Source organism: Serinus canaria, chromosome 6, assembly GCF_022539315.1.
Source record: "Serinus canaria isolate serCan28SL12 chromosome 6, serCan2020, whole genome shotgun sequence".
Lineage (NCBI taxonomy): Eukaryota > Metazoa > Chordata > Aves > Passeriformes > Fringillidae > Serinus > Serinus canaria.
This window is the reverse complement of record NC_066320.1, coordinates 3,475,326-3,493,307: the sequence shown is the minus strand read 5'-3', so window position 1 is coordinate 3,493,307 and position 17,982 is coordinate 3,475,326. Positions and strand designations below refer to the sequence as shown.

The 17,982-nt window shown below is 46.7% G+C and overlaps 1 protein-coding gene across 1 annotated transcript in view; it reads left to right on the top strand.

The window, feature by feature from the left end:
- Positions 1–268: 268 nt before the first annotated feature.
- The window catches only part of PTEN (phosphatase and tensin homolog), a 47,549-nt gene continuing 29,835 nt past the window's right edge, over positions 269–17,982 (top strand). The window contains exons 1-2 of the mRNA XM_030240951.2: positions 269–761; positions 16,317–16,401. Of these exons, the coding sequence (XP_030096811.1) occupies positions 683–761; positions 16,317–16,401 (164 nt within the window). The 5' untranslated portion in view covers positions 269–682. The remainder of the gene's footprint in view (positions 762–16,316; positions 16,402–17,982) is intronic.

The following is a 17,982-nucleotide window of genomic DNA, read 5'->3' as shown; positions in this document are numbered from 1 at the left end:
TCCGCTCGCCGCCTCCCCCCCCCCTTCCCCCGCCTCCTCCGTGGGGGGAAGGGAGCCGGCGGGAAGAGGGCTACGGACGACACGAGCAGCGCGATCCGTCCCCCCGGTCTCCCCGGTGCGCCGCTTCTCCGGTAGCGGTGTGGGAGGGACTACTTTGTGTGTTGGCGGACGCGTCGCGTGGGCGTGGCGGCGCCGCCCGCCGTCCCTCTCGGAAGCCGCGGCCATGATGGGCGCCCCGCGCCGGCGAGCGCTGCGGGCCGGGGGATGAGCGCGGCCGTGCCGCCCTGAGGAGCCGCCGCCGGGAAGAGCCGAGGGAGCGACCGCCCGGCCCCCGGGGCGGGGAGCGGAGCGGGGCCGGGCCGGGGGCGCGCCCCGCGCCGCTGTCACCATTGCCGGGGCCCGGAGCGCCGCAGAGCTGCTCCCCCCGCCGCCGCCGCGCTCGCCCCAAACACGGCGGCGGCGGCGGCACCGCCCGCAGGGGCTCGGCGCGGCTCCCGACGCGCTCGGAGGAGGAGGAGGAGAAGGAGGAGGAGGAGGGAGCGGCAGCCGGTGCCGCCGCCGGGAGCCGGGCCCGCCCGGGGCTGAGCCGCCGGAGCATCAGCGCCCGGGGCCGCCCGGTGGTGCCTCGCGGCCGCCGCCCGGGCCCTGCGCGCTGCCCCGGAGCGGCCCCCGGCTGCCAGACATGACCGCCATCATCAAAGAGATCGTCAGCAGGAACAAAAGGCGATACCAGGAGGATGGCTTCGACCTGGACCTGACCTGTATCCTCCTCCCGCTCCTGCTCCCGCACGTCCCGCGATTGCATCAGACCCGCGCCGCGTTACCTAACGCGCTGCCCCCGGCCGCTCCGCCGCCGGGGCTCGCCCGGGCCGCCGCGCCCTCCCCCGCCGCCGCCGCCTCGGCCGCCTTTTGTCCGGGCCCGGCAGATTAACGGGAGCTCCAGGATTAACACCAGCGCTCCTTGCCGGCCCGCGGCCCCCCCGAGCCGCCGAGGGGCCGTGCCCCCCTCTCCCCCCGGCCCCGGAGCCCCTGGCCGCTCCGGAGCAGCCGCTTATCTCCGGCTGCGTTGGTTTTTGGGCTCACGCAGCAAATGCGCCCGACCCGCCGTGATTTGCGTGCACAGCGCTTTATAGATGTATATTTTTTTTAAATGTAGTAACTCGTCGTGCATTGCGATTATAATCGTGGCAGGCCTGTGGCTTTCCTCGGGTTGCTTCAGTGGAAGCCTGTGTCCTCTGCCCTGATTTCCAGCCCTCCGCTAAGGCAGAGCTGTACCTTAGGATGCAGCAAGGCTCTCCATGACAAGAGGTGGCAATCGCTCCTTCCAAATTAAAAAAAAAAAAAAACAAAAAACCAAAACGGCCAAAACCCACCATTTTTTTTTTCCCGGTGAACTGCACGAGGATGTGTCACAAACGAGAGCGCGTCGGGTCTCACCGAGGAGGATTGTATAGAATACTTATTCTGGAATAAGTAATTAGCGTGCAGTTACGGCTAATGAGGCAAAACCCGGTGTGTAGTTTTGGTGGCCTTTGGAACAGATGTGTTGGAGCGGCGTCGGGCAGATGTTTAGCTTGGAATGGCCTGTAGGGCTCATGGTGGGTAGGGGCTCTGCTGTCGGCAGGGTCTTGCTCCGTGCTGGGGAAAGATTGGTGTTGTGAGAAGGATTTTGGGGCAAGAACTTCTCTTAGAAGTTGGAAAAATGAATATTGGCAGTAGTGCTCGGAGCTGGACTTCTCCCTGTGGAGAGATGTTTCTGTTCTGCAACGGGATTAGGTGGAAATTTATTGGGTTTTGGAGCAATTACATTCAGGTCTGAGCAAGTGCTCCAAACAAATCCAGTTTTTGAGCAGGATCCAAGCTGATAAAAGCTGTAGCTAGTACAGAGCTCTTGCTTTTGCATTAAGCCTTGGCCTAAAATTTTGGTGGCTTTAAAACAACCTGAAATGTTCTGGACTTATGTTTATGATAAAAATACTTTTAGGCCTGGATTTTTAGGTGTTTGCACTTGGTGGTTTTGTGGGCTTTGAGAAGATTATGTTGGCTTTATGGAAAGAGTTAAGTGGGGCTAAAACCAAAAGGTTTTGCCTTCACAGTTGAAGAGTTTGGTGTTTCAGGCATCTTTGCCCAGATGTGCCTTTGGTAGGGAGAGCTATTTTTGACCCAAAGACATCTTTTGAACTGGTCATATGCTCCCAGCAGGAAAATTAGTGAATGCTGAACCTCGACTTTCTTGCTCAGGATTTTCTAATGATGAGTCAAATGATGATTGCTTATTTTTAATTTTCATTCTTAGAATTTCGTGTTAAAAGAGGCTGTTAAGAGTGGGCTAAGGCTGGTGTTTCTAAAAGGAGCAGCTGGCTGCAGTTCTGCCATGAAATTTGTGGAAAAGATGGTATGGTTTCTTTAATGATAAAAAAATAAAATATAGGAAGAAGTGGTTTTTTTTGGTAGCTGCACATTTTGAACAGATAATTAATGAATGAAGACTTCTGCCTGTGCAGAAGGCTGATGTTGCTCAGAAGTGAAAGTTGAATTTTATCACTTTGTGCAGGCTTCTTTTTGCAGGGCTCTCATGGAGTTGTTGCTCACCACTCCTGGAAGGTGGGAATAACCTATTTATTCCTTACACACATGGCCATGGATTTAGCTCTCCAACCATGTGATATTGAGGAGAAAAAAGAGAAAACCTGAAGCCCAAGTGAGCTGTTCAACAAGGCATGGCAGGAGGACCAGGTGTTAGAGATGCCTGCTTAGCTCAGGGTAGCTGCCTCTGTCCAGCCAGAAGGGAATGGCAGCCAGGACTTGGGCATTTGGGAAATGGAGGTCTGGGTTCCTCCTGCAGCTCCACACCACTCAGCAGCTGCTGCTCACCTGCCTTTGGGGCTGGAGAGTGAAAGGAGCTGCAGTGAGTGCAGGTGAGCTGCCTGTGTTCTGTGATCTGCCCTTTCCCCTGCCCCTTAGGAGGGACGCTTCCTGGCTCAGTGTGATGAGAGATTTTTGGGCATGGATATTATCCAGTGGCCTTGCAGGATCTCCTGGGTGCCAGAGGCAGGCTGGGCAAGGTGCTGGAGTGCCAAAATCCTTGGTTGGGCTGTGTCAGAGCCTTTTAAAAGTGATCTTGATGGATGTGCAGTACAGGACATTGTGCTTGGAACCTTCAGTTCCTGAGGAGCTGGTCAGGAATCCTTGTGTGTCAAATGTGGGATTTCAGCAAAGGGAGACAGCATCTTCCCAAAATCAGTGCAGAGTCTGAAAATGGGCCTGAGTGTCTTTGAAAACCACACTGCTGCTGCTTGTCTTCTAATCAGATGTTCTCTCTGAGCAGTCTTTATGCACATCTTGGAAAGAAATATTCTGAACTTAGAAGAAGAAAGGATTTTAAAGGTGGAGACGTTAAATCAGCTGTTTAGTGCTTCAGATATTTCTTTCTGGTTTATTTGGGTTTTAATTAATTTCTGCAGTACTGGATACTTTTTCGTGCCCACGGGTGAAAAGGAAAGTTTGGATTCATGTCTTTCTTCTCTGGTGGTTGCACTTCTTGATGCTGCAAGCACCAGAATGTTTTTGAGGCACTCTGTGTGTTATTTCTGAAATTGTGCAGCTTTACTGCAGGGAATAGCAGAGAGAAAACACTTCCATGCAGCAGTGCATGGCTTGCCTGTGTCTTAAGAGCTCTGTGTGTGAGTTTAGCAAGTGAGGAAAAATCATGGAACTGCTTCTTGTGCCTGTCCTAGCTCGGGTTAAACTTTGTCTCATGTCCCCGGGCCTTCTGATAGGGGTGCAAACGGGCAGCTAGGCTGAGCCTAGGGCTTGACTGAAGCATGTGGAGCTCGTGACCTACATAGTGGTACAAACTGCAGCAACATTCAGGCGAGATGAGATGTTGGGAGCAGTTTACACGTCTCACACGTCCTTTGTCTTGTGGAACGAAAGGCAGGGAGTGCTGAACTTGCTGCAGGAAGCTCCTTAGAATCTCTCCTTAGAATCTCTTACTGCTTTGTGCTGTTTGCAGTCCTAAAGCTCTTTGCATTTTTAATGAAATTTTAAATTATGGGACTTGACTCAAAATGGCTCAGCTTCCAGGAAAAAAAAAAAAAGTGAATTAGTGGCATGAGGTCTATACTGTGTTTAAAAATAGAGCCCGAGCTGGAAATGCCATTTGTTTAAAAGACTTGGTCTCATTTTAAAATTGAAGTTTGTTAGAGGTTTTGTAACGAGTTTGTCTCGTACACAAGCACAGAAGAAACTAGAAGAGACCAACTGGCAATGCATTTTATTGGTGGGAAAGTATTTCTTTGTTCCTTAGCAGTGTTTAGAGCCCAACAGACTCATTTTGATTCTGGAGCCTGGGATGATGTTGGGTTTTGGACCAGATCAGTGCCAGTTTTGCTCTGAATTCATCTCAGAAGTCTGTTTGCATAGACAGCACTGCTGGCTGGGGACTCAGCATAGTTTCAGTTCCCTGCTTGGTACAGGATGTGTTTGATCCCAGGAAGATTTCTACACTTAGCAAGGATGAAGAGTTTTAACCTGTCCAGATGGAGAAAGCAAGGTGGTGATTGCTGCAAGTGTGTTCCTGCATTTTCTCTTCTGAGTTTTGACATGGGTTAGGTTGTTCACTGCTCCTCACAACCCAGAAAACCCCAAACCCTGTGCCATAGTGGTGTGGATGGGGGTGTTGGGCAGCTGGAAACTTCAAACCCCACAGTCCAGCAGGTGCTGTGGGGTGCAGTCCCACCCAGAGTCACCCAGCCCCTTTCTGCCCTGCTTTTCCACTGCTGTTGTTCAGAAGGGGACTTAGAAAAATCCCTCACAAATTACAGCTCATCTCTTTGCACTTGTTTAAATGTAGTGCAGGATTCTTAGGGAAATGCTTCAGCTTGGAGACTGTTTGCAGAAGCTAAACTCCAAATTAAAAAATACCTGCCTGTGCACACTTTGAAGTGAGCAGCAGCTGCATAAGTGGTGGCTGTGTGTTCTTCTCAAGGTGGGCAGAGAAATGAGTGGACCCTGCATAGCATTTCTTATGTGGTGACCTCTTAGAAACTGCCCAGCCAAGGTGATTAATGATTGGAGCCTGGTTTTAAGCTCAGTTAAGTGTGTGGAGTCTTCAGAACATGCAGAGCTTTGCTGTTAAATGTGAAGAGGGTGATGCTGAATCAAGTGCCAGCTTTGCTAGGACCAGCACTGGGTCTGAGTGTTTGTTTTAAAGGAAAATCCAAGTTTTCTTTTGCTTACACTAAGACTGATGAGGGGCTGGCACTCGGAGTTAGTTTGTGGGGTTTGCTGGCTGAGGACAGTTCTGTCCCTGTTGAAGGCTTGTGGAAATCCCACCCCACATTTACTCTGTGTGGTTGGCTAGCCAGCCCCAACACTGGGTCCAGCTGGAGTCTTGGAGGGTAGTGAATTTTGGAAATGCATCTTTCTAGGAATCTGTGCTAGTCAGGAAGGCCTTTCTGTTCACAGGATGATTCCATCTGCCTTCCCCTGACCTGGGAGAGGATGGAGCCTTGAGTGTGGAGCTTATGCAACACTGGAGCTGCTGTGGCTGCTGCAGCAGAATACATGCACAGAGATTAGTTGGCTCTTGCTAACTGCTAGGCTGGGGCTGGCAGATTTCTTTGGGACAAAATTCCTGTTGCTGCCTACCCAGTGCTACACTTAAGACACCAAGGAGAACTTGTTTGTCTTACCAAAGTGTTCTGGAGCACAGTGACTGCTGTAGAGACAGTGAGTATTGATGTCTTAAAACACTGTGTAGAGGAATACAGAATTGTCTTTAGTTTTCTCCCAGAAGTGAGGTGGCTATATTTTCCATTCTCTTCCTTGTAGGGTGGTTTGGACACCTAAGTCCTCTTTGTTGTGGAAGCAATCGATATCATTTATTCAATAATAATATGGTTGAAAGGATGTTGTGTTAAAACCCCCCTGTGCTAAAAAGCATAAAGCCAAAACTAAACTTCAGGGAGTACAAATACAAAGTTGAAATGTTAGATGGAAAGCTTCTGTCCACCAAGTTTTTGCAAGTTGTGAATTGCTGGATAGTTCCTTAAATGAAATTATATTTATAATGGATTAATGTTGTTGCCATATTAATGCTACATAAGCTGACAAATTATACCCTGGTACCTTAGCCAGAGTCTTCCTCTACAACAGGTTTAAACATGAAAATGGTTGTTTTATAATGATTTAAAGGACAATTGTTGTGTTCTGACAAACTGGAAGAGAAGGGAGGGAATAGGGAGCTGAGCTGTCAAATCCCTTAATTACATTAGAGCCCAAAGATACTGTCATTACTCATAACTAACTCCCAGAGCCCAGCTCCTTCCTAGTTTGGAGCAATTCAGAGCTCTGTGTGATTTTTATTCATTTACTGTGCCTGAGACAGGGTGGATGTTGAAGGTTAATTTATTGCATGGCTTTTTCAGGGAGGAAAATAGGATATATAGCCTGGAGTTGTGTGTAGTAATTCCTGGATATGCCCTGTGCCTCATCCTAAATCCTAGGGGAGGTGTGGGCTCCTTTGATTTAGCACTTGGGTGAAGGTTTTTTGGGATTAAAGCTGTGCTAGTTTGTGCTTTCCTGTGAGTTACTGGAATGGTGATTTCTGGGCTGTAAGAAGAGAATTTATTTGGAAATATGTGGCCCTGGAGGGCAGGATGTCTCCTGAAACGTGGATTATTTGTGGGTGGTTGAGTCTCCTTTGGGTTCTGTTAGTTTTTGGATGTGTCTTAGGCCCAGGTTGATATTTCAGATGTAAACAAATCCTTGTTCCAGTTTCTAATTCAAGCCAGCATCCTCTTTGCTCCTGTCGTCATCTGCCTCCTTTGCTGTCTTGCCTGTGAGGCCCTGGGAGAAAAAAAAAAAGGATTTTTGTAGAATGGAAGTAAATAATTGTGCAATTAGGCCCTGTATCATGCTGCATAAATCTAGGTTATCTTAATAACGATTCTTAGGCAATGGAGCTCAAGTGGTGGCTCTGTGATTCAAATGGTAATTGACTGTGCAGCTAAAAAAATTAAACTCAACTGCTCTGTGTTTGGGATGATGACTATTGCAAAAGCTGGCATTGTTCCCTTTAAAGATGAACTCCCAGCTCCACAGCCCCAGCGTTCAGCAGTGCAGAAAAACTGCTTAATATCCAGTTTTTTGTAGTGAAGTGCTTAAGAAATGTCTTTATAAACTTAATTCTGCCTTTGTGGAGCTGTAGTATAATAGCTTTTAATTGCATGATTAATTTTCTTAGAGGCCTCTGCTTAATTCATTGCATTGCCTGGGTATATATTGGGCTACAACTGAAGAGTTGTGTATTTTCTGTTCTTTCATTTCTTGTGTGGGTGAGTTAGAGAAGTAATGTCCTTTTTTTATGCTAGCATTTAGAGGAGGGAAACACCAGATCTCATTTGGATAAAATTATCTACTTGGGGCTTATTGTTTGAGTAATGGTTTATTAGAATGGCCCTGTGTCTTGTTTTGCCACTCACCTTTATTTTCTTTTGACCCACCCCACACACATTAAGGTTTGATAAATCCATGCAAACCCTACTTTTTGTAGTTTCTGTTCTCTGAAGGCTTTTAGTGTGCTGCATTTGTCCTGCAGCCCCATAGCTCTTTTAAATTCCCTTGTCTCTGAAAGTTTTTGGATGTTCTTTCAGGCTTGCAAAAAGTTGAGTCTGAGCCATTTTTCACTTCCTGTCAGTAAATATCAAAGTAGTGACTCTTCTGTGCTGGCTTCTCTTTACTGAATAAAATTCCTGTGTTTTTCTGGGGGTGTTTGAGGTTAGGACATGCTTAAGTACACAGTGGTGGCTCAGGGAGATCCTGCAAAGTGGGCTGGTGTGCTGGGAACACACGGTCACATCTCACAGCTCTGCTTGAAACGGCTCCTTCTGAGTTGGGTTGGTGCTTACAACAGGTCAGTTTGGCACTTCAAAACTCAAATTGAGGTGTGCTAGGCCAGCTTCTCCCAGCATTGGTTCCTCTGGAGGGAATCTGCTTAGTCCCTGTCCTGCCTCATGTGCCCAGCTGGATGTGGCACCCCATGCTTTGGTTTGGGTGGCAGGGTGGGTTTGATGATCCCAGAGCATTTTCCAGCCTCAATGATTCTGCACCATCATCCGTGGGCCACCATGTGTTGTTGCAGCTTGTTGGGGTGCCAGGCTGGCTGTGGAAAGATGGGATGTGGCCTTTCCAAAATGTCAGCAGAAACAAAAGAGCTTTCTTTCCTGGACCTCTGTTGGGATTGTAGGTCTGGATTTGGGGTTGAGGTAGTGAGTTGAGGGCCAGTCTGCCTTCCCAGCTGAAGAATTCTGTCAAACTCTGTATCAATAACAGTCTGGTGTATCATTTGTTATGTTCCTGTTTGCTCTTAGCTCTTTCTGAATGGGAAGGGCAGCTTTTCTGTGTCCTTTTCTGTGTCAGCTATTTTAGAGGGGTTTCATGAGTTGGAAGGGATTCACAAGGATCATCAAAGTGCAGCTCTTGGCCTTGTACAGGACACCCCAGTAATCCCACCCTGTGCCTGGGAGCATTGTCCAAACATTTCTTGCAGCTCTGCACAAGAGCTCGTGCTTCCTTTACTCTCTGCATGCTTTTATATCTTTATTTATGATTCCATACCATTTTGAAATGGAAGTTTCAGGTGCCTTTTTCTCAGCCTTTGTCAGTACAGGCTGTTCTCTAGAGCAGCCATCATCTTTCATGCCTTTGTTACCATTTTTTCTATTTCTGCTGTGAGGTCTGGGGGGGGGGGTTTTCCCCCCAATTTTAACGTGACCCCGTTAGCTCTTCAGTAAAGTCTCCATATGGCTGAGAGTTCCTGGACACATTTCCTACACCCCATGATGAAGGGAGAGACTCTTGCTCTGGGATGACTCCCAAATGCAATATAATGAGCAGGTCCAGAAGTGAGTTGTGGATGTAGACAACCTGGCATTTCCTCCTGAGGCATCTGATTTATTTCTTTATGCTGTGGGAATTTGAGTTCCCCTCCAGACCTGTTGTCAGCCCCACGACCACATGTGGACAGCTTTGCCTCCTGGATATGAAGGATTTGCAGTTATTCCTGATCTGGGTTGTTGCATTTAAATTGCAGGCTGAAAGCTTAAAAAAAACCCTAAAAAAAGAGGGGGAAAAAGAGTCCTGGTTGGGATATGGAGCATCAAGGGGTTAAATGCATTTCTTCTAAATGATAAAATGTTTCAGCCACATCTGAATTGGTCCCTTTGCTTGTTGTTTAAGGCACAGATGGTAGAGTTGACAAGTGCAGCTGGCTGGCTACAAGGAATCCTCCTTTGCTCTGAAGAACTTTCTTCCTGTTCATTTCCTCTATGCTTCCTGATGATCCAGGCTCCTAGAAAAATACTAAACTTATTTTGCATTTCATGCTGGCTAATGGAAATGCTGCCTGTTAAATAAAGAAGGCACTCATGGGTACAGCTTTAACAGCATGCATGTCAGGAAAGTCTTCTAGATTTGTCTGGGTATGTTTTCCTATGCCATTTTCTTTTTGTTGTTGGGATGCTGTCAAGCAAATGGCACTAATAAGAGCTTGGCCATTTGTCAGGGCTCTTAAATCTGTTTGAGGATGGAGTGTGGACACTTCTTATAACACTCCCCCTGTAGCTCCAGGCTGTCAAGCTGTTGAACAGTTAGAGCAGTGCTGGTTTTTTTTCTCCCTTGCTGTTGCTCTGTGGACTTGTTTAAGCTGGAATTAAAGGGCTGGAGGTCACCAGGGGAACGTTTCAGCCCAGCTGTGCTGCCAGACCGCCTCACACAGCTCCTGCAGCCAGAGTTCCTGAAACCTGCAGGCTAATTCAGACAACAAAGCAACTTTGGGAGCCTTCAAAGCCATGCTGTGCCTCTGCTCCTGGGCTCTGCTGTCACTTGGGACGTGGCAGTGACAGCTTGGCCACCCCACACTGGTGGCAGGGTCCCCTGGCAGGCAGGAGGGTGAGGGGTGACACGGAGCAGAGCTGGCAGCAGATGAGGAGTGGGCTGGTGGGGAGCAGATTAAAGGAGGGCTAAGCCTCCCCTGCCTGAACTGGAAGTGAAAATTAGCATTCCTGGCAGTTGTGAAGCTTTTTTCAGGCTGTAGAATCCTCAGTTTAAGGCTGTTCTTTGTTAAATGAAATTCCAGTTTGGGAGCTGGAAGCTGAGGGTTGGGAGAAATGGACTGTTGTTGTTTTATTTGTAGGTGTCAGGTTCAGGGTGTGCAGAAAGGTTTTTAGCTCCAGAGCACAATTTGAACAGCCCCATCATTCACAGCTTCAGGAATACTCAGCTTCTTGGAAATTTCCTTTCAAAAGCAAGATGAAATCTAATGCTTGCTAGGTCTTCCTGAAGCCTTTGAGTCACAGAATCCCAAAACGGTTTGGGCTGCAAGGAACCTGAAAGCTCACCTAGTTCCACCCCTCTGCCTTGGGCTGGGGTACCTTCCAAGATGCCAGATCTCTCCAAGCCCTGTCCATCCTGACTTTGGACATGCCAGGGATCCAGGGCCAGCCACAGCTTCTCTGGGCAGCCTCTGCCAGGGCCTCCCCACCTTCCCAGGGAAGGATTTCTTCCCAACATCCAATATAAACCTTCTGTCTGTCAGTGGGAAGCCATTCCCACTTCTCCTTTTGTTCCAGGCCCTTGTAAATAATAAATATTTGTAAAATTGCAAAGGGCTATGAGTTTTAAAGTTCTTTTTCGTTTTTGTTTTGATGTAAAACCTGTCTCAGTGTTGGGTATAAAAAGCTGTGTGTAAATTCTGAAGCACTACATGCTCTGGCCTGCCTATAAAATAGGAGATGAGGTCATTTGCTCTTTGTTTTCCTGTTATATCCACTTTAAGAGTGGAGTGAGGATCAGGGGTTAAATACTTGGAAATATAGGACTTCATAAAATCATTCAGACATTCTAAGGATGTTACAGTTACTAGCTGGCAATGTTGATCATTGCAGGAAAAGCTGCAGCTGTTGGTTTTTGCAGCTTCCTTGTGATTCTTTAAGAATTAAGAATTGGTAAATGTTTTGCTATGTTTTTTTGGCCACTTTCCATTATTAGGAAAAAGTCTGAATTTGTGAACAAAATCAGTTACAGGACCAACATGAGTAATTTACTTTTATATCTCTATGTATGTAAAAAATTGCAAGTGTATACTGCATATTCTTTAATTTGGACTTGGCATAATGTGAATATATAGACAGCTATTTTTGAAAGTGATTATAACAGCTGATTTGCATAATGATCCAGGATTTTTCTCATAGCAACTGGAAAGACTGTCATCTTCAGCAATGTGGGAATGATTTCAGGCTTGAAGGAGAGTGTTTTGTTCAGTCTGTGAGCAGCATTAGAGCAAAGGCATTTCTGCAGTGGCACATGGATTATTTGCATTTGCATGGTTTCTGTATTGACAAAGCATTGGGTGATTTATGGGATGATTGGGTGTTGTGATTTTAGGGTTCCTTGGGCACAGCACGGTGTCTTGGCTCCTTTGGAAGTGGAGTTGTGTAGTTGGTGGTAAGAACTTGAGTGGAGGATGTTCTGGTGTTCTGCCTGATGTGTCATGGGGCACCAAAATACAGAGAGGGTGTCAGGCTGCCAGAGTGACCAAAGGAGGGACACAGGGATGGGGAAGGGTCTGGAGGGGCTGCATGAGGAGCAGCTGGGGGCACTGGGATTGTGCAACTGGAGGAGACTGAGGGCAGAGCTCACCAGGAACTGCAGCTCCAAACTCTGCTCTTGAGGCAGGGACAGGACCCAGGGAATGGCTGGAGCTGGGCCAGGGGAGGTTCAGGTCGGATTTCAGGGAAAGGTTCTTCCCCAGAGGGTGCTGGCACTGCCCAGGCTCCCCAGGGAATGGGCACAGCCCTGAGGCTGCCAGAGCTCCAGGAGAGCTTGGACACTCCAGGGATGCCCAGGGTGGGAGTGTAGGGGTGTCTGTGCAGGTCCAGGAGAGGATCCATGATCCTTGGGCATCTCTTCCAGCTTAGGATATTTGTTATCTTGTGATCATGTGTCCGTCCAAAAATTTTTTTCATTATCAGCACTAAAATCCCAACTTCCATGTTTCTAAGACTGAGAAAGGAATGAGTACTTTAAAAACTGTTAGAACCATTTTTGGGAATGAGTATCTTAGGAAAGAGCTACTTTGGCAAAATGTGGTAGGATTTATTTTATGCTTTTTAAAAAGCCCATTTCAAATCCTTGTGGATCCTTGTGGGTTCCTTCCAACTCAGCATATCCCATGATCCTATGAAATTTGGGTAGTTACACCGCTTTGGTTGACTTTGTTTTTGCATGTGTTGAACAGCCTCAGTAAATGACTGAGACTTTTTCCATTTTTGTTTTCCTGTCTTAAAAAAAAAAAAGCTTGGAATTGATAATGAGCTTGTTGCACGTTTTAAATGATCAGTTCTCCCAGATTTCTAAAATTAGCAGTATGGTTACCAATTTCATGATGACTCAGAGTTCTTCCTTTGAATGGAAGCCCAGCTTCCCAAGCTCCTGTGTAAAAAATCTCATCTTGGTAGTGAATATCTTAATTTCAGCTTTGGAAATCGATGTTAAATGAAGTGAGGTGTGAAAAGGGGTGTCTGGGAGCTGCTGTGTGGCTGGTGAGAGCAGAGCCTGCTGAAGGTGATGCTCAGTGGATGGTTGCTCCTGAACTGGTCCTTGCAGTGATCAGGGGCTGTCCCTGTCCCTGAAGAGGAGTTTCATTCCCCAGCATGGGGATAAAAACAGGCTGGGAGGGATGCAGGAACAACCATGCCCTCCACTTGCTGCAGATCTTGGGGTATCTTTTCACAGGATGGGTGGAAGAAATTGGATTTATGACAGCTTTTCCATTTAAGTGATAAAACTTCAGTGTCTGCTCAGAGATTTAATTTATCTGTGCAAACAGCAGCACCATTTCCATTCTGTTCTTCCATCCTAGTGCTTCCTAAAGCAAAGGCATTCTTTAATTCTTTGAACCACCACAGGAGTTTTATAGCAGCCCATCAGGGCTGCCAGAGCTGCAGGAGCACTTGGCCAATGCTCTCAGGGATGCACAGGATGGAATTGTTGGGATGTGTGGGCAGGATGATCTCTGTGTGTCCCTTCCAGCTTGGGATATTTGATGGTTCTGCATCTCTTAACCATGCTGCCAGGAGTATTTATGTCAGCATGTATTGAAAAGCCCCCAAATCCTCTTCCTCAGCAGTAAGAGTGAGTCTGTGATTGCTGTTCATGCTTTCCTTGGGAGCAGCTGGAGCCTGGTGCCTGGAAGGGTGTTGCTGGGGCCGTGTCCTTTGGCAGCAGCCCTGTGCAGACACCAGGGTGAGTCAGCAGTGGCTGTGAGCTGCATTCCAGTCTAATGCTTTGAGATAATCACTGAGGTGCTTCAGGACGATTATATTTAGGAGGGGGAGACATTGGCTTGCCTGTTTAAAAAAATTATGGTGTTTTTCTAAAAACAACCTTTCCTCCCTGTGAGGCTCACTGTTGGGTATTTCATTTTGAGCAACTGTTGAGTTGGGTTTTTGTGCTGTCAGGTTGCAAAGCCTCAGACACACAAAACAATTTTAGTGAATCAGCATCCCAGGCTCTCAGAATAGTTGGGGTTGGAAGGGACCTCGAGATCATCCAGTCCAGCTCCCTCTCCAGGCAGGGTCACCTGGAGCAGCTGACACAGGAGCACTTCCAGGTGGGCTTGGACTGTCTCCAGAGACAGAGAAACTCAACACCCTCCCTGGGCAGTGCTCTGTTACCCTCCAGGGAAGTTGTTCTTCCTCATGTCGAGGTTGCTTCAGTAAATAGATTCATATTTTCCCCCCCTACCCCGTTTGAAGTATTTTTTCATTGTCTTTCCTTACTGGCATATTGTGGAACACCTTTTGCAATTCTCATTTTTGGTTTAAAATGTAAAAATAATTGTAACAGTCACAGAATCATGGAATGGTTTAAGGGACCTTAAAGCTCACTGACCTTGAAGTGCCACCCCATGCCATGGCAGGGACACCTTTGACCATCCCAGGCTGCTCCAAGCCCTGTCCAGCCTGGCCTGGGGCACTGCCAGGATCAGCTGAAGTGTTCCCGGTGCCTTCCGGTTGCCGAGGTGGGGATCAGTCAGTCCCAGGCTGCTCTCCTGACCCTGGAGGGCTTTGCCAGCCTGCTGGCTGCTGTGGGGCAGTGGTGCAGTAGTTGGGGAGCAGGAATGGCTGGGAGCTGTGCCCTTGAGGCAGGGAGAGCCAGGAGCTGAGGAATTGAGCTTCCAGCAGCCTGGGAGCGCCCCGGTTATTTTGGAACTTTTTATCTGCCTGTGCCTGCATGCTTGGAGGCTTTGGTGTTTGGAGCAGTGTGTGAGCAGGCTGGGAACGCTGCTGTTAAGATGTTCTGTTCTCTTGGCTCGGGGGGTGTGTCTGCCTCTCTCCCATCTTGCACCAGCTGGGAATCCTGGAAAGTATCTCCTGTCTCAGCCCCTGGGAGAGGAGAAGCATCTGAATGTCAACCACGGGCTGCAGTGCCTGAACAAATGGAGGAAAGCTCAGGATTGCAAATAGAAGTGTGAGCAAGTCACTCACAATTCAGTGAAGTTTGGGCATCTGTCCCACGGGTGATGCTGCAGCTGAAACTGAGTTTTGTTTTGATGTGTCAAAATGAAATTGTTTTCCCTCTGTTGCCAGCACGAGGGCTTGTCTTCCACGAGAAGTGCTGTGGAAAGCAGACTGATATACTGGATTGTTTTGCTGTGCTAATTGATGGTTTGTGTAGCCCTGCTGCTCAGAGCAGGATGCACGAGGATGGGCTTTGGAGGAGAAATGCTGGAACTGGGAGTGGGGAGGAATCAGGCTGAAATTGGGAAGGAGGAGGGAGTGATGGGGTGTATTAGCCAGGTAATTCAGTTAATATGATATAGAACCATTTTCTTCTGCTCATGGCAGGGAATAACTGATAAAACAGTAAAGACATTGCTAATTATATCTCACCTTTTGTTAATTAAAGAGGTGTGAACTGCTTGCTGAGTATAATAGATCAGAGGGAAATTCAAAGTTTGTGATTTGAGGTTATCCCAATCTCTTTAAGTTAAGCACTTTAATGTTTTGTTGGGTTTTTTTCCCAATGTGTTTTTTTTAGTGTTTGGGCAAGTACAGAATAAACTGGAAACCAGACACAAACCTGTTTCAGTGTCTGTATTTAAAGCAGCCACAAATATTTATTTGGCTTACTCCAAAGCTTTTTTATATTTTTCTCTTTGTCTGTACAAATGATCTGTTGAATGGCCCAAGCAGACCAATGTCTATTAATACTTGGATTACAACACAGTAAATGCTAATTTATTTTTTTTTTCCAAGAGTACAAAACATTATTTCCGTGTATTCAGTTCCTAATGTTTTTCTGAAGCCTTGCAGTTAATGGTGTCAATGCACAACTTGGTTTGTGCTGCTCTGCTCTTGAGGACTTGTGGGAGTTTTGCAAGGGTGGAGTAGAGTAGTTTGTGTCCTACTTCAGGCTTTTCTTTGTGCACAAATAACTGGAATTTTAGTATCTTGGAAGCCAGTGCACTATCTCCTATTCTGATGTGATTATTCTTTGGAGCTTTGGTCTATTTTGACCATGAAAATAAAAACGAGTTTTAAAAGGTTGGGATAATTTAGGTTGAGAGGGCCCTCTGGAAATCACCTCCTCCAGCCCCCCCTTTTTAAAGCTGGGCCAACTTCAAACATATCATGCTTTGTTCTTGCTCCTGCTAAAATTAGTTTGAGGAGGAGTATGTTAATGTGGCAGGGTATGGGTTGTATCGAGCTGCTGCTTTCATATCTGGTTCACTCTTCAGCTGAGCTTTTTCACTGCATTATCATTTCTAATAATGCTTTAAACTTGAGAGGACTTTCTTTTCTAGAACTCTGTTAAAAAAAAATCCATATATCATTTCACCATGGGGAAAATAAATACCAGTAATTTTCTAGCAGTTTTGAGTTCTTTACTACATCAACTCTAAATGTAAACTTAAAATTTTCTTATTTGCCCTTTTTCCTTAGCAGTGATTTGTTTGGCTAAGAGGTACTTTTCTTAAATTCTTTTATCCTGGGCTGCTTTTGGCAAGTGAATTGCAGGTAGTTCAGAATAAGAAATAAGAATATTTGTGCAGAAGTGGGTAATTGTTGGAGGGTTTTTTTATAAGCAGAGTATGTAATCCTTTCCAGATCTACACATTCCCACCTATTGCATGCAGTCTCAGTTACTGCTCTGATTTGGGTACAGTGAAACATTTGATTAATATCCACTGAATGCTTTTGTAGACATTTCACCTGCTTTATAAATATTTCCATAACTTGCATATTCAGATATTTATCCCAACATAATTGCTATGGGCTTTCCTGCAGAGAGGCTTGAAGGAGTGTACCGGAACAACATTGATGATGTAGTCAGGTAAGGCTTTCTTTTTTTTTCCTTAGCTTATAAAACCTTGGATTATCTTTTCTACACTCATTGATGTCCTGCTGAGGAAAGCCTGTGTGTTCTGACTTGTAGAAATGCTGAGGTTTTTTGCATCGTGTAGATGTTGCCTTAATAGCTATCCTGAAAAATGTTGGAAACAACAAAAAATGGCCAGGCTGCTGTTCTGGCTTGATCTCAAATGCATATAATCTGCTTCTTTAGTGGGAAAATTTGATTGCAGTTAGATTAAAAAGAGGTTATTTACTTCTAGAAAGACATCAATGCAATGGCTCTCTTCAGTGTCAGGAATTTCCTCAGGTAACTGATGGTGTCTCAGGATAAGTTTGCCCTTATCCTTTCTTCAGTTGATAAATGAAGTGCTTGATGAGTAAATTTTGATTTCAAATAGTAAATGTAGTAAACATTTGTTTAAAATAGTGAATTTGAAACCTGTGTTTCAAATAGTTAATGTAAAAGTAAATTATTTTAAATAAAGGCTTTTACATTTGGTTGTGTTGAATAATTATGGACAAGAAGAAAGGTGACCTGAAATCTGTTACTGCTGGTAAAAAAGCCCCTATAGGTTGTCTTTTTTAAATTCAGAAAAAAGTCATTACTCTGAACTGCTGGCTACAACTGAGGAAGAGCTGGGGAGTGTTGTAGAAACACTGTTGTAATTCATTTAGTTAAAGCCCTACCTGGAGAGTGTGAGAAGTTGCATTAAAAACCAAACACTTGGTAGAAGCTGCCAAAAGTTTGTAGTTTTAGGATTCAAAGTTGTGATTTTTTTTGAAAAGTGATGCTTTGAGAGAGATCATTTGAAGAGAGATTATTTGAGAGGGATCATTTGAAGTCCTGAGCTCAGTAGCTCTGTGAGAGACTCAGCCTTTGGGGTGACGGATCATGCAGGAAGGTTTTCAGGGAAGGTGTTGGGTGTGTCTGGACAAGGAGGTGCTTCTCCCAGCTGGGAGGTGCCGTGGGGAGTGTCTCATAATTGTGCAAAGTGTTCCCACATGGCATCCTCCTGTCTGAACTGGAGAGACATGGATTTGATGGATGGAGCACTCAGGTTGGATGGGTGCAGGCAAAGTGGTGTGGGCAGCAGCTCCTGGTCCCTGTGGAGACCAGGGGACAGTTGGGGTCTCTGAGGGGCTGGTGCTGCTCAGCAGCTCTGTGGGTGACTCTGTCAGAGGGATTGAGGCACCTTCAGCACATCCAGCTGTGACACTGAGCTGTGGTGTCAGTCACACACTGGAGGGAAAGGATGGATCCAGAGGCACCTGGGCAGGCTGGAGGGCTGAGCCTGCACCAACCTCATGGAGTACAGCAAAGTGAAGTGCTGGTGCTGTCCCTGGATCAGGGCAACTCCCAGGATCAATCCAGGGATGAGCAGCTGGAGCAGCCCTGGAGAAGGAGCTGGGGGTGCTGGGGGTGAGAGCTGGCACCCAGAACCCCCCCGTGCCCTGGGCTGAGCCCCAGCCTGGGCAGCAGGGGATGGGGGGGGATTCTGCCCCTGTGCCCTGGGCTCAGGTGAGATCCCACCTGGAATTCTGGTGCCTCCAACATAAGAAG